Source organism: Spermophilus citellus (assembly GCF_964194105.1).
Source record: "Spermophilus citellus genome assembly, chromosome: 3".
Classification (NCBI taxonomy): Eukaryota; Metazoa; Chordata; class Mammalia; order Rodentia; family Sciuridae; genus Spermophilus; species Spermophilus citellus.
Window position 1 is genome coordinate 2,253,029 of NC_138184.1, and position 15,591 is coordinate 2,268,619.

General features: G+C 63.7%; 2 protein-coding genes across 6 annotated transcripts; one reads left to right on the plus strand and one right to left on the minus strand.

Annotated features, from left to right (window-relative positions):
- Positions 1 to 942: 942 nt before the first annotated feature.
- GIPC3 (GIPC PDZ domain containing family member 3) lies at positions 943 to 7,150 on the plus strand. Of its 2 annotated transcripts, none has more exons than XM_081284586.1 (6): positions 943 to 1,216; positions 1,877 to 2,062; positions 2,197 to 2,377; positions 3,442 to 3,554; positions 3,750 to 3,844; positions 3,953 to 7,150. In XM_081284586.1, the coding sequence occupies exons 1-6, from the start codon at positions 992 to 994 to the stop codon at positions 6,366 to 6,368; spliced, it is 3,216 nt and encodes a 1,071-aa protein (XP_081140712.1). In that variant the 5' UTR covers positions 943 to 991; the 3' UTR covers positions 6,369 to 7,150. The 2 variants fall into 2 exon arrangements, with proteins under 2 accessions (XP_081140712.1, XP_081140713.1); XM_081284587.1 differs by having other exon boundaries at positions 3,750 to 3,831; positions 3,953 to 4,246.
- Positions 7,151 to 7,327: 177 nt separating this feature from the next.
- On the minus strand, positions 7,328 to 14,608 carry TBXA2R (thromboxane A2 receptor). Of its 4 annotated transcripts, none has more exons than XM_081284591.1 (4): positions 14,478 to 14,608; positions 11,200 to 11,268; positions 10,162 to 11,017; positions 7,328 to 7,929 (listed from the first exon to the last, which is right to left on the minus strand). In XM_081284591.1, exons 3-4 carry the CDS (start codon positions 10,945 to 10,947, stop codon positions 7,684 to 7,686), a joined length of 1,032 nt encoding a protein of 343 aa, XP_081140717.1. In that variant the 5' UTR covers positions 10,948 to 11,017; positions 11,200 to 11,268; positions 14,478 to 14,608; the 3' UTR covers positions 7,328 to 7,683. The 4 variants fall into 4 exon arrangements, with proteins under 4 accessions (XP_081140717.1, XP_081140716.1, XP_081140715.1 ...); XM_081284590.1 differs by lacking the exon at positions 14,478 to 14,608 and adding an exon at positions 13,073 to 13,179; XM_081284589.1 differs by lacking the exon at positions 14,478 to 14,608 and adding an exon at positions 11,386 to 13,101.
- Positions 14,609 to 15,591: the final 983 nt, after the last annotated feature.

The window sequence follows — 15,591 nt, forward strand, 5'->3', positions numbered from 1 at the left end:
CCTCACCAAAGACTGCCTGAGTGCCCGCTCTGTGTAGCAATGCTGCAGGAATAAAGGACACCAAGGGGGGGCTGGGGTCGAGGCTCAGCGGTAGAGCACTGCACCTGTGAAGTGCTGAGCTCGGCCCTCAGCACCACATAAAAATAGACAAATACAAAAAGGTATTGTGTCCAACTACAAGAATGATAAGAATTAAAAAAGGACACCAGGCCCAGGCCCTCCAGGAGCTGAGCCTGTAGATAGGGACGGACGCAGGCAGGACACAGGGGAGAAAGTGAACTATCTACTGTCTTTAGATGCTAAGGAGACAACGCTGGGGAAGGTAGGTTTAGAGGTGGTGCAAGCAGGAGGTCAAAGTCCTGAAAGAGGTGGGGAGTGAGCCAGGCAGAAGGCACGCTGTGCGAAAGCTCTGGGGCAAGGCTTTGGAGGCAGAGTCAGGAGTTTGTGTGGCTGGAACAGAGGGGAGAGGGAAGGGGGAGGCAGTGAGGGGACAGGAGAGGTCCTGCAGGGTCTCCTGGATCACAGGAGGACTTGGGCTTTGACTCAAAAGGAAGTGGGAGCTATGGAGGGCTGTGGGCAAAGGAGGGATGCCCAGCAGCTCACATTATACCAACATAACGCCCCTCCCCATCTCTTAAGTCTGTTGCAAGAATTAAAGAACCCACGCAGCAGAGAGTGAGCGCCAGGGCACGGAGCTGTCCCCGACCTTATTTGCGATCCTTGTTATTTCTGCATCTGCATCTCAGGCCCCTGCGGACCGCCAGACGTCCCCAGGGAGGGTGCAGCTGGCCTTGGCAGGGCCCGGACACCTGGGGCCCATGCCCCCCTCCCCACCCCATGGTATCGCCTTCCCGGGCGGCTCGGGTTCCCGGATCGCCTTACCAGGGCGACTCGGCTATCGCGCCCTGGACAGGGGGAGGGGAGGCTGCAGGAAGCGGTGGATCCGGAGGCGGCGGCGGCAGCCTGGGTGGGTGGAGGAGCTCCTCCGGCCATGGAGAGCGCTGCTGCCCGCGAGGCCCCGGGGGCTGAGACCCCGCGCGCCCCCGTGCCCCCAGCCTCCCTGGCGGAGACCCCAGCCGCGCCCCGCGTGCGCCCGCGCCTCGTCTTCCGCACGCAGCTGGCGCACGGCAGCCCCACCGGCAAGATTGAGGGCTTCACCAACGTCCGCGAGCTCTACGCCAAGATCGCAGAGGCCTTCGGAATCGCGCCCACCGAGGTGAGTGCCCCCCACCCCGATTCCCGCGCCCGAGGTGCTGGGCGGAGCGGGGATAGGGACCGAGCCTGGGCCCTAGACGGGAGCCCGCGGATCCCAGATTCCTAGGAAACCTCGGGTCCCAGGACCCCCGCATGCCGGGCGCTTGCGGAGGTCGGTTCGCCAGATCTCAGGAATGCTCCTCTGGATCCGAGGTGCCCTGCGCAAAAGATGAGCAGGTCTTGGGTCAGGAGCGCCTGCTCTTCCAGGGCCCGCTCCGTGGACCCAGCTAGGATGGATCCCTGCCTCTGGGAGGAGCTCCCCGAGTGCCTGGGCGCGGGTGCCTGGGGTCCGCAGGTCCGTGGCTCTGGAGGCTGGGAGCTGGTGCTTTCCAGACAGGTCCTTGCACTGTGCAGCCCGAAGGGGGCGCCAGGAAATTCCATTTTTCTGAAAAAAACCTCCTCCGGGGTTTAACATGGAAGTCGGGGTTCGGGAGGTGGCTGAGAGGGACCCCGTGTGTCGGCAGCTTCCTTTTCTCCCACATCCCCGTTCTGAGATCCCAACCCCCGCCAACCCCGAGGGCTGCCTTGGCACCTCGGTTTCCTCCTGGGGCTCTGCACCCACACACCCCAGGGTGGTGCAGAGTCGAGGGCTGAGGCGAACTCGGGCCCCCCTCTCCCACAGATCTTATTCTGCACCCTCAACAGCCACAAGGTAGACATGCAGAAGCTTCTGGGTGGACAGATAGGGCTGGAGGACTTCATCTTTGCCCATGTGCGTGGCGAGACCAAGGAGGTAGAGGTCACCAAAACAGAAGATGCCCTGGGACTGACCATCACCGACAATGGGGCTGGCTATGCCTTCATCAAGGTGCCTAGGGTGGACGGTCACTTCCTGGGTGTTTGGGGATCTGACTTGAGTGACTGCCTCTTTGGATCTACGTAGGCTCTGGGGACCCCAGGGAGGTGGCTGGGTGGCCTGAGAGCAGCTCTGGGTGCCCACAGAGGATCAAGGAGGGTAGCATCATCAACCGCATCGAGGCAGTGTGTGTGGGCGACAGCATCGAGGCCATCAATGACCACTCCATCGTCGGCTGCCGCCACTACGAGGTGGCCAAGATGCTCCGGGAGCTGCCCAAGTCCCAACCCTTCACCCTGCGCCTGGTGCAGCCCAAGAGAGCCTTCGGTGAGAGCCACCTGGGCTGGCGGGGGGAGCGACCAGAAGCGGGCACTTGGGACAGTGGAGGAGGGACAGGGTGGACGGTGTGGAGGGCCGGGCTCAGGGGCAGAGTGCCTGCCTGGACGTGGGGCCCTGGGCTCCACCCCCAGCATCACACACCCAGAGGACATTTCTGGATGCCTCTTGTGCATGGCAGGCTCCTGGCACTGTGTCCAGAACGGGCAGGGACTTTCTAGACCACCAGGGGGTCAGTTGTGGGGGAGGACGGGGGAAAGCTCGGGCAGAGGGGTCAGACAGGTCAACTGTTTGGCCGGCTGAGAGCTTGTGAGGTGGCCCCGTGACACCTGGCGTGTTCTAGGAAGGTGCTTTCAACAGGGAATCTGAGACTGGCCCCTGGGAGAGGCAGGAAGCTTGCTCCAGACGGTGGCTCTCGGCCTCGGCACTGTGGACACCGGGGCTGGACCCTTCTCTGGAGGGGTGTCCTGGGCACTGCAGGGTGCTGAGCAGCATCGCTGGCTTCCATCCACTCTGGCCAGGAGCTCACGACAGCCACAGATGTCAGACACGGCCCAGGGTGCCTGGGGACAGGTCCACCCTGCTGGGGCCTCTGTTCCAGAATGTGCACCATCACGGCCACTTCCTCCTGTGGATCAACATGGGCTGCCCTCCTTGGCCCGACGTGGGTGGCCCTTTGGGTGGTACCATTCTAGGGTGACAGACTCCAACGGTGCCTGGCACATGGTGGAGGAGGCCCAGGAGACAGGAGCGGGGGGGTTTAGATCTGTCTAAAAGGGAGAGCCACTTCTCCAGGGAGGACCCCAACCCTCCAGCCACCGAAGGGAGTCCTTTGAAGAGGCAGGTTTGGGAAGTGTCCAGGGCAGGATGGACATGTCGGTCTCCGCCTGGCTGCTTTGTGGCTCCCTCTGGACTTGTGGCTTCGTGTCTTAGGAAGAGTGGAACCTGAATGGTCTCTGAAGGTGAAGGGCAAGAAGGTTCTAGAAAGCTCAGCTGGTGGCTTCCCGGGGTTCTCCACATCCAGAACACCCCTGTCCCCACTCTGTTCCCTCCAGATATGATCGGCCAGAGGAGCAGGGGCAGCAAATGTCCTATGGAAGCACGAGTGGCCAGTGGGAGGGAGACCCTGCGGCTCCGCTCTGGGGGTGCTGCCACAGTGGAGGAGGCGGTGAGTGGGGCTTCCTCCAGGGCCGGGCGCCCAGGCTCCCCCGAGCCTCCGTTCCCCTCCCCTGAGGCGGGTCCTGGGAGGAGGCGGGGCCATCGGGTGGCGCCAGAGCACTGATGCTGGGTGTCCCAGCTGCTCCTCCCCGGGGCGGGTGGCTGGGTGGCACTCCTCACCCTCGGCCTCCTCCCCTGTGCCCAGCCCAGCGAGTTTGAGGAGGAGGCGTCCCGGAAGGTGGACGACCTGCTGGAGAGTTACATGGGCATTCGGGACCCAGAGCTGGGTAAGGGGCCCGGGTAAGCTGAGGGTCCCTGGAGGGAGGACAGTCCCCGGGAGGAGGCAAGGGCCCCGGGCAGGCCGAGGCCAGGAGCAGCCTCACCACGTCCCTCCCGCACGGCCCGCAGCGTGCACCATGGTGGAGACATCCAAGAAGACGGGCAGCGTCCGGGAGTTTGCGCGCTGTTTAGACTCCGTCTTGGGCGAGTTTGCCTTCCCGGACGAGTTTGTGGTGGAGGTGTGGGCCGCCATCGCAGAGGCCAGGGAGGCCTGTGGCTAGTCTGCCCCGGGGCCGAGCGCAGCCCCAGCCCGCAGCCCAGCCCACTGCCCCCGCCATCCCAGCCGGTGCCCAAAGCCCAGCCCTGCTCCAGAACCCAATCCACTTCAGAGTCCCAACCTGGCTCCACAACCCGGCCCTTCATCAGAACGCAGCCCAGCTCTGAGGCCAAACTGTGCTCCAGAACCCAGGCCAGCTCTGAGCTAGAACCCACCTCTAGATACCAGCCAGGCCCAGAGACCAAATGCAGCTCTGAGACCAAGCCTGGCTCCAGAACTCAGTTCAGCTCTGAGATCAAGTCCTGTTCTAGGACTCAGAGTAGCACTGAGACTAAGCCTGACTCCAGAACCCAGCTCAGCTCTGAGACCAAGTCTTGCTCTAGAACGCAGGCCAGCTCTGAGCTAGAATCCACCTCTAGATACCAGCCAGGCTCGGAGACCAAACTCAGCTCTGAGACCAAGCCTGACTCTTTAATCCAGCTCAGCTCTGAGATCAAGCCCCGTTCTAGAACTCAGGCCAGCTCCGAGACCAAGCCTGACTCTACAACCCAGCTCAGCTCTGACACCAAATCTGGCTCTAGACATCAGGACAGTTCTGAGACCAAGTCTAGCTCCAGAACCCAGCTCAGCTCTGAAACAAAATCCTATTCTAGAGCTCAGACCAGCACCGAGACCAAACTCCACTCTGGAACCCAGCTCAGCTCTGAAACCAAATCTTGCTCTAGAACACAGGCCAGCTCTGAGCTAGAACCCACCTCTAGATACCAACCAGACTCAGAAACCGAACTCAGCTCCGAGGCCAAGCCTGACTTCAGAACCCAGCTCATTTCTGAGATCAAGCCCCGTTCTAGAACTCAGGCCAGCTCCGAGACCAAGCCTGACTCTACAACCCAGCTCAGCTCTGACACCAAATCTGGCTCTAGACATCAGGACAGTTCTGAGACCAAGTCTAGCTCCAGAACCCAGCTCAGCTCTGAAACAAAATCCTATTCTAGAGCTCAGACCAGCACCGAGACCAAACTCCACTCTGGAACCCAGCTCACCTCTGAGACAAAGCCCTGTTCTAGAACTCAGGCCAGCTCTGAGACCAAGCCTGTCTTTAGAACTCAGCTCATTTCCAAGACCAAGTCCTCTTCTAGAATTCAGGCCATTTCTGCGATTGAGGCCAGCTCTAGAATTCAGCCAAGCCCTGACAGCAGACCAAGTTCTGGAACCCAGACAGATTTTAAGATTCTGCTCAGTTTGGAGATTAATCGCAGTTCTGGAACCCAGTCCAGCTCTCATCCTAAGCCTGGCCATAAAACTCCACCTGTCTCTATGACTCAAGACACCTGCATGGCCCGGCCCTACCTGGACACTCAGGCCAGCCTGGGAGCACCACTTAGTTTTGGACCCCAGGTGAGACTCCAGAATAAGCCCAGCCATAGAATTCAAGCCAGCTCAGGATTAAAGGTCAGCTCTCAGACAAAACCCCATCCAAGAACTCAGGCCAGCCCAGAAAGCTGGTCCCATGCTGTTGCTCAATCCAGAACCAAACCTCAACTCTACTCTAAAACCCATTTGCTTCCAACTACCTGCCCCCGTCCTGAGTCCAAGTCCAGCTCTGAGACTGAGCTCAGCTCTATAACCCAGCCTACGGCTACAACGAGGCCTGTCTCCAGAATCCAGACCAGCACCGGCTCGCCCCCTGCCCCTGAGCCCAGCTCAGGAACGAGGCAATGTGCTGAGCCCCAGTCTCCCTGCAGAGCATGGTCCAGCTCTGGGACCCAGACAGACCACACAGCCTGGCCCAGCTCCAGAGCTCAACCCAGCCCCAGAACTCAGCTCAGTTCTGGAGCACAGTCTGGTTCTAAAAACCCAGCCGGCTCTGAAATGCAGGCAGCAGCTGGGACCCAGCTGAGTTCTAGAACCCAGCTAAGTGCCGGAGTCCAGTCTAGTCCTGCTGCGACCGAGTCCAGTGCAGCCCTGGGGCTGGGCTCCAGGACCCTGTCCAGTTCTGGGAGCCTGCCAGGCTCTAGGACCCAGCACCATCCAAGAGCTCCACCAACCTCTGGGACTCTACTGGGCTCCAAACCCCTGCCAAGCACTAGATCCCAGCTCAAGGCCACACCCCAGGCCACCTCTGGTCCTCAGGGGGACTTAGGGAAGCTAACTGGCTCTGAGCACAGTCTGGCACAGGGACTCCGGCAAGGGCAAGGGTGCAGCCCAACTCTGAACCCCCTTCAGCTCCAGCACTCCCCGAGGCTCTGGAGCTCCGCCCAGCTCTGAGACTGCCCAGCCCCGGAACCCAGGCCAGTCCCACCCAGGCCAGTCCCGGATTCAGTTCAGCTCAAAAGCCCAGCCCAGCTTTAGAGCCACCTAAAGAGGTGGCCCAGCTGAGCCCTAGCCGCAGGCTCCACCCACGGACCCCCAGCCTTGACCCTGGAGTTCAGCCAACCCAGCCCAGCCCCCATCCCCAGGCCCATTGCCCAAAGCCCAACTCCAGCCCCTGGGCCTCTGCCTCAGCCCAGGATCTGGGACATGAAACCCCCCAGGAGCCAGCCCTTTCCCCCAAGCCCCAGTTGGGGCCCCAGATGTCCACCCGACCCACCATATCTGCCACTTCAAGTCCTGTCCCCAGGGTGGTCCTGTGAGTGCCCAGCCCCCGTGCCCCTCCTCCATGCTCAGGGAGTCAGGGTCCCTCCCCCGCGATGGGGCAGGACACCCCTCCTGGCTCCTGCAGCCTCCTCCTCACCTGTCCCTCCCAGCCTGCCCCCCAGATGAGGCAGGTGACCTCCTTTCCCAGCAGGTGTGGAGGGGGTAGAATGGGGCTTGGGTTTCAGGTGCCTGGAGGTGTAAGCGGACCCGGCGGGAGGGGGAGGCGGCTGCTCTCCAATAAAGGCACTTGGCACCCTGCAGCAGCCCTGTGTCACTGTGGGGCGGCCAAGGAGAGGGGGCTGGGCATGGGTGGTCAGCGAATGCCCGCCAGCGCCTGCTGTGTGCCGTGCACTTATTGAGCTCTTCCTGGGCCTCCGAGTACCTGCCCGGGTCCCAGTGCTGTGCGGGGGCCCTGCGCCCTGCGCCCTGCGAGTGCCTGCTGCGGGGACTGGAGGAAGCTTCTGCACCCTCTTGCCACCGTCCCTCCCTCTCTTCTCCCGACGGTAACCGGGGAGGCCCGACAGCCCCGCGCCCTTCCTGGCCGAGGCCGGCGGAGGCCGGAAGCGAAGGAACACACAGCGGGGCCCAGAGATATATTTCGGCATGAAGGGGGGACCCCGCTACACCCCAGGCAGAGCCTCCTCAGGCGGGGTTCGGAGGGAGCCCCCGGCTCCCCAGCGTCCAGGTCCTCAGCCGCGGCTTCCCGCACCTCCGCGGGGTTTGGGGAAGGGGAGTCCCGCGTTCTGAGCTCCCCCAGCCGTGCTCCTGGCCCCTCCTGGGGCGCCGAAGGGTCCGCGGCTGGGGAGAAGGGGACCTCAGAGAGGGCGGTCCCTGCTCCCGCGGCTCCGGTCCGCGGTCCACTCAGAGCCTCAGCTCCTGGGCCATGGGGACAGGCGGGTGCCAGGTGACAGGGGACGGGATTATGGGGGGCCGGTCCTTCCTGGCCCTACTGCAGTCTGGCGCCCTGGGCCTGTGGCGGCCGCAGGGAGAGGGACCTGGGCCGGGCGCTGAGGCGCGGGTGCAGGCGGCGCAGCACTGCGCGGCGGAACAGGATGTACACCCAGGGGTCCAGGATCTGGTTCCAGGTGGCCACGCGCAGGTAGATGAGCAGCTGCTGCTCCGTGGCCCGGGACAGCTGCCCGGCCGGGCTCATGGCAGGCGGGTTCTGCAGCACCGTCTGGGCGATGAAGACCTGCGAGGGCCAGGGAGTTAGCGGGCAGCAGGCTCTGAAGTGCACCTTGCTGGGTCACCTGGGGAGAACTGCCCGACCTCTCTGAGCTGCTGCTGCTGTGTCCATGAAATAGCACCTGTGAGAGAGCAGGCACCGAAACCACACTGCCGACCTCCCCCTCCGCGGTCTCCTGAGCTCCCCAGCCACACTGGGACGCACTGCTGTATTAACTCACATCTCATATAAGTTACCCAGGGGCAACAACCGCTGAGCCACACCCTCAAACCTTTTCAATTTTTATTTGAGACCCGGTCTCAAGAAGCTGCTTAGGATCTTGCTAAGTTGCAGAGGCTGACTTCGAACTTGCAATCCTCCTGCCTCAGCCTCCTGAGTCGCTGAGATTACAGGTGTGTGTGCCTCCTCGCCCGCCAAAAGACAGTTATTTTACACATGCTATATTTCTGCATGCTATACTTGGTTATTTCAACACATTTCATTAAATATGAAGTTTATACTCATAAAATGTAGGAGAGATGTTTTAATAAATTACTGTACAACATGATTTTTGAGAGTGACATAATGATTACATTGTGAATGTAATTACTAGTGATAATAACTCAAGGCAGGCATATAATTACATAACATGAGGAATTATGCATTATGTCGTCAAACCTTGTATAATAATGTGACTATTAGTTTTGATAACAAAGTAAATATAATTGTCTATATTATATAATTACAACTAATTATAATTAAAATGTATAGTACGCTAAAATAATTCGTATTTTATTAAAATGTACTGCTACATTAAAATTGTTTCCTAAGCATCTACTGTGTGCTGGGTGCCGCTGGGGACAGAGGGGACGGAAGGCAGACCCCAGGCCCACCCTCACCAACCACGCAAGGGTTCCTGAAGCTGGGCTCCTCCAGCCTGTCCTCCCCTCAGCCGCCAGAGGGCGCCTGCGAGCACCTGACTGGGGCCCCTCCTCTGCGCACAGCCCTCCAGGGCTCCCACCTCCCACCTCCCAAGCCCACGTCCTGCCTGCAGCCACTGGCCCTGCACCACCTGCCCTGCCCCATTCCTGTTGCCTCCCACCATCTCTCTGCTGCGCCCACATGGGCTCCTCACTGTGCTCCCAACATGCCAAGCTCCTCCCCAGGGCCTTTGCTGGGCTGGACCCTCGGCCTGGAGCGCTCGCCCCTCCCCAGCTCTCCACACAGTTCACCCCTAAGGTCTGCAGTAGCCTCCTCCTCCCCGTCCTCAGCCTCCAGGCTCCTGCAGCCTCCCTTCTTCCTCCCTCCCTCCCTTCTCTCCTTCCTTTTTTTTAAACTGGGGATTTGACTCCGGGATGCTCTAACCCTGAGCCACCTCCCCAGCCCTTGGATGTTGGAGTCCTCTGGCCTGGGCCTCCCCAGGCGTCACAGGCACGCCCCTCCACGCCCAGAACGGGCCCTGCCGTGTTCCCAGCCCTGGGGGGGTGGGCTCTGAAGGATGCCTAGGAGTCCTAGGAGTTCGTCTACTGGGCAAACCAGGGCGGCTCTGGGCAGTCAGTTTTGCCCTCCATGGTGTCTGCCCATGGACCGGCTGGTGCGCGGTCAGTGCTCAGTGAGCGTCTGCCGACACACGGAAAGGTGGACATCTTGTCCCTTTTGTGTGTGTGGTGCTGGGCAGATTCCAGGGCCTCACGTGCCCTCCTGTGCCTGGTAAGTGTCCACCAGGATCAGTGGCCCAAGGTGCCATCTGTTAACCCCTCCCCCCTCAGAGGGCACCACCAGACTGAGGCAGTAAGCCCCTGGGCAAGGCTGGGGACCGAGCATGGCTCTGACCTGGGCTTCTCGTCCTGACTCCCGTGGATACGGGGAAAAAAATAGCACCCAAATGGCAGATGACGGCCATTCAATGATAGGACCTCAGACCTCCGGGGCATGAAGAGCGGCCTGGGCATTCCTGCCACCAGCCAAGCTCCCCGACCCAGGGACCAACTGGCCCGGCTGAGGTCCAGCCCGGCATCGGGCACCAGGTAGCATCAGGAAGTGAGGTTGGCCTGGTTCCACCCAGAATGCTTCCCCAGTTTCATCTGGAAGGTGAACTCCCACTCATCCTCCTGAACCTTAGCTTTGATGCCCTCCCCTGGGAGGTCCACCCCGGGGCCCCAGTGGCAGCCTGGAACCCCCCAGGCTCTCAGTGCCCGGATGCTCCCCTGCCCAGTCACCAGGCGCATGGAGCCTCCCCGGAGCCCTGCCCACACTCACCAGCAGCGGCATCCAGCAGACGCTGGCCACCAGCATGATGCCCAGGAGCTGGACCATCATCTCCACCTCGCAGTCGCGCGGGCGCTGCTGGGCGGCCTCCTGCCCGTGGTAGACGTGGCACAGGGTGGCCACGCTGATGGTGTTGAGCACGAAGGACAGCCCGACCGACAGGCCGCCGAGCAGCGCGAACAGCAGCCCAAAGGCTGCGTCACCGAGCTGCGGCCCCAGAGTGAGGAAGCACCAGGAGCCGGGGTACTGCACGGTGTAGTGGCCCACGCCCAGCAGGGGCAGCAGCCCCAGCGCCAGCGCCGCCGCCCACACCAGCCCCACGGTGGCCCAGGCGCGGCGCTGCGAGGCGGTCGCCGAGCGGGAGAAGGGCCGGGTGATGCCCAGGTAGCGCTCGGAGGCCATGGCGGCCCCCAGCAGCAAGGGACACAGGCCAAAGAAGACCATGGCCACGCCCATGAAGTGGCAGAGGCTGCAGCCGGGGTCCGCCGTGCGCCAGTCGAAGAGCGCGGCGTGCCGGGACACCACCAGGACCCCGGTGACCAGAAGCCCCAGGAAGTCGGTGAGGACCAGGCCGCCCAGCAGGGCGAGGAAGGGGGACCGCGGGCAGCAGCTGCCCTGCCGCGCGCCGGCCAGCACGCTCAGCGCCAGCAGGTTGGAGGCCAGGCCCACGGCGCAGAAGGAGGCCGCGAACCAGGGAGAGGCCACCAGGCGACGCTCCTCGGGCGTGGCGTTTGTGGGGCGGAAGCAGGGCCCCAGGACACTGCTGTTGGACCACATGGCGCTGGAGCCGCGTCACCACCCCATCAGGCGCAGGCTGCAGGCGGCGGCCGGCACTGGGGCGGCACACCTGGGAGGCAGAGAGGGGGAGGCTGCACTCGTCCTGCGCGGCCTCCCCGTGACTGTGGAGAACTCCCGCACAACCTTCAACACCCCAGGGCACGCGCCCCTCCGCCCTCCCTTCCCACAGGTGCGTCCTCCTCCGCTTGGACCGCCCCTGGGAGGCCCCCGCCATGCCCACTCCAGTCTCACCGTCTCAAGGGCTCGAGGGCACAGGCCAGGGCCCCTCCTCAGGGGACACCAGGGGACGTTTTCTGCGTCCTAGAGGAAGGCAGGGAGCCGGGGTCGAACTCCAGCCCCGGTTCCCACCATGGCGCCTGGGGGTGGGGGCTCCCCTCCTGAGCCTCAGACTCGGCCTCCCGCACACCCAAGCTGGACGTGGCTGACCCCAGCGCATGCTTCAGTCACAGAGATGGAGACCCGGCCTCCGGCCGCAGCTAGAGTGCCAGCCGGCTGCTAGGCCATCCTGGGAAGGCCCGTGGGGTCCCTCCCCTGGGTGTGCTGGGACAGGGGCGTGTCGCTGCCTGGCCACACTCTCCTGGGACGCGTAGTGTGAGGCCGCTTTCCGTTTCTGTGCGTCACTTTTATAATAAGAAATAACCCTAAAGTTCCAGTTCCATGTGGGAACAAAGAGCCAGCTTTGGGGGCAGGGACCCATCATGAGGGCAGTGGGCACCAGGGTGGGGCCCAGGGAGAACCCAACACCCAGCTGCTCAGACACCACGTGGGCTGCAGGTCGGCCACACAGTGAAACCAAGGCCAGATGTGAACGAGCGCAAAGCAGCTCCATCAACAGCCAGCGCCCTGCAGGCCAGGGCTCGGAGGCTGAGGCCCGAGGACCAGGAGTGTGCAGCCAGCCTCAGCAACTCAGTGAGGCCCTGTCTCAAAATAAAACCAGAGGGCTGGGGACGCGGCTCGGTGGTTAAGTGCCCCTGGGTTCAAACCCTGGTACCAAAAAGAAAGAAAAGAAAAAAAAGAAAAAGAAAGAAGGAAAACTCGGCTGCTGGTTCCTGAGGACACCACAGAGGACAAGAGAGTCCAGAACGGCCCTGAGTTGCTCTCCATCCTCAGGGGCCAGGGCTGGACCTGCCCTGGGCGGAGCAGTGAGGGGCACAGGCGGCTCTGGGGATCCCGCAGAGGTGGCCACTTTGCTGGAGCTGATCTGAGACTGACCGGGGCTGCTGACCAGCGGCAGGGCCTGTGGGCAGCAGTCGCCTCAAGCTGCCCAGGCCAGTTCTCATGCCCTCTCCCTGCCTGGACTCCACATCCCTGCTTGGAGCCTCCATTTCCCTTCCTGTAAAGGGGGCCGAGGGGCCGGGGGCTTCAGGGCACAGGCGCACACTCCTGCAGCCTGGGAGGTGGTGGCCATCTGGGGCTCACTGCTGGAGGCTGAGCGGGCGGCCACTGGCCTCGCCCCAGCTCATCCTGGACCCGGCATGTTCCTCTGGCTCGGTTCCTCCCTGCGGATCCTTATGAATCACCCAGCTCCTGATGGCCACCATGGGCGTCCCTCCTGCCAAGAGCCAGGGCCTCTGCCACCGGGGTGGGTGGCCCCCCAGCTGGGGAACTGAGGCCCAGAGCCACAGGACACTCCCTGAGACCACCACGAGGGAGGCCCTGTGCTGTGGCGGGCAGGAGTGCGCTGCTGCTCAGATGGGGCCTGGGGCTGGGGGTCCCTGGGACCCCCAGCCGCCATGTGCTTTTCTGAACGTTGCCTTTGGCCACGGCCCAGCCCAGCCTCTGCCTGGAGTGGCCGCAGGTCCTGTGCCTCCTGCCCCCCACTCTGGGGCTGCAGGAGCCCCGCTCACCCTGGACACACACCCAGGCACCTCACACTGCTGATGGCTGGAGCCGGGCCTGACCCCAAGCCCTTGGCCTGGGGGAGGGTGAGAACCATCAGGGAGGCCCCCTCCGCCCTCCCTGTCCTGGGTTCAGGTAAAATGGCTGGCAGGCCAGGAGGCGGACCTGCCGTGGCCTCCTGCGTCAGCCAGGATGGGCAGCAGGGGACCCCATCTGTGGCGGACCCATTGAGCTGTGTGGCCCTGGGAGAAGCTCCTCCCTCTACCTGCGGAGGGGCGGGGCCTGAGCGCCTGCAGCCAGAGTTCCTGAACCTGCAGCCGGGCCGGGAGCTGCGGACCCGGGTTCTGGAGTTCTCCTGGGCCCCGGTTCTGGAGTCCAGAGGCCTCGGGGTTCCTGAATCTGAGGGCTGAGCTTCTGGAACTCGGATGGGCGCGTGTCCGGTCCCGGGTTCCTGGACTCTCTCAGCTCCTGCTCCTCCTGGGGACAGATCCAGAGCCCTGCTGCAGGCGTCCGTCCGGGTCGGCCGGCGCCGCCTCTGCTCTGGGTGGAATGTGCCTTCTGGTTCCCAGCCCCAGGCCCCTCCTCTGCTGGGCCCCCTCCCGCCAGCGTCACCTCGCAGCCGTGGCCTCAGCCTGGCCCTCTGCCTCTCCACACCCAGCCCCCGCCCTGGCCCCACATCCTGACCAGCCCTGCTGCTCCAGAGAGACGCTGGCCTCTGTCCCCTCCGGGCCCCTCCAAGCTGGGGCACAGCCCAGCCTGGCCTCCGCCTTCCCCTCTGTGAAATGGGGGTGGGCAGCTCATTCCTGTAGGCATCTGGCTGCTCTGCCCCGGGGCATCTGCCACCTGCCTCTGCCCTGCCTGCCCTGGGGGCGGCCGGCAGGAGTGCAGTGACCTTGACCTCTCAGGACTCCTGAAGCCTCTGACCATGACCCAGGCCAGTGCCTTCAGCTGGACCTGCAGACCTGGCCAGCCCTGGCCCCTGCACTGGACTCTGATCCAAATGCCCACAGCGTGCACCCTGCATACCCTTGCCCCTCCCAGGGAGTCAGCACTGACGGGTGCCTGACACAGGAACGCGCAGGTGCTGCCCGCCTCCCCTCGCCACAGGGCACAGCTTCCGGGAGTCTTTCCTGTTTGTGACACCAGTAGGCCCCCCATGTGGATGGAGGGTGTGGCAGGGCTTCCAGAGCAGTTACCCTCGGTGGGGAGCCTCACTCGGTCCCCCCTCAGGTGGCCCCCTCTGAGCCTCAGTTTCCTCATCTACCCAGTGGGGTTCCCCACCACAGCACCAGGGGTCGGGTGTGGACCTGGGTGCTACTGGAGCCCAACACTAGAGTGATCACACCAATGGCCCCGGCACTCGGTGGAGACGGTAGACGGCTGGGCACACAGCTCAGCAGACAGACCTGCACACAGGAAGACACACACAGAGCACTCAGACAAGCAGCCGAGCCTAAGGGGACAGGGACAGGCAGGCACACAGATGAACAGCAAGCCACTCACCCACGGCCCGGGGGGCACCCTCCCCAGGCTGGGCACACCAGCAGGCAGCCCTCAGGATGCCCGCTGGCCCTGCCCAGGCCAAGACAGGAGCAGGGCAGGGTGCCAGGCCCCCTCTGTGCCAGCAGGGACACGGGCACCTCGCCAGTGGCCACGCCCACAAGACATACCGGGGCCTGCGGCCTCGGCAGACGCCCACCCCACAGCCCGCGCAGACCTCACCCGGGGGGGTCCTGGGAGCTGGGGAGCCCGAGTCTGTGCAGGGCGGCCCCCGCGTGGTGCAGGCCCTGCAGTGGGTCCGGCCAGGAGCAGGTCGCGGGCAGCCGGGCGGGGTGGGTGCGGGACGCTGGGCAGCCTGTGCTCCAGCTCTCGCGTCCTGTCTCCCAGTCTCTGAGTCTCTGTCCTTCGACACTCACCAGCCCTGCCCTCGGCCTCGCTGGCCACGCCCCTCAGGCCCGCCAAAGGTCGCTGGGGGGCCCCACGCCGCCAGGGACATCCCTGAGGCTGCAGGGGAAGGGGTGCGGAGCCAGGGGGCAGGGGTGCCCCTCGGGAGTTGGGCCCGGGTCCCCGGCCGTCTGGGGGGGCCTTCCCCGCGGCTCCCGCGTTTTGTTTTTCAAGGTCTGAGCCCCGAGGGGGCGGGGCGAGCGGCTCCCCAGAGGCCCAGACCTGGGGCAGGGGCCCCGCTGGCCAACCAGGCGGGACCGGGTCTGATACACAGTAGGTGCCTAATATTTATCGTTTTGAGGTCCCTGTGGTGGTGCATGTGGAAGATGCAGGGTCAGTGGGGGAAGGTGACCTGTCCCTCCAACTAGACCCTGGATGAGAAAGGCCCCTGTGAGGAGCAGCAGGGGATCCCAGGGTGGGGGCTGGCCTTCCAGAGGTGGCTATGGTGACAGGAGGGAGGCCAGGAGGCTGAGGCCGGGCTGGGCAGGCTCCCCAGGCAAACGGCTTGTCACCAGCCCCCAGCCCACTCAAGGATGTGGAGGCAGGGGAGGTCTGTCTAGGCTGGGCATGGCACTGGAGAGGGCGGGGTCCGGACAAGCCCTGGAGAGGTCCTGGCAGAGAGGCGGCCTTGCAGGGGTCCTCCCTGCCCAGGGTGCCTGCCCTGTGGTGAGGGGCCCACAGCCTGGGTCACCCTTTGAGGCCGTGCACAGGGAGGGGCTGGGCGGGGGATGCCGGGCCTCCTTGGCCTGAGCTTGCCCAGAGCTTGGCCCCATAGGGTCTGGCGTGTCAGGATGGCCATCCGGGCCCTGACCCTGCTCCACCCGCCCCCTAGGCTCCCAG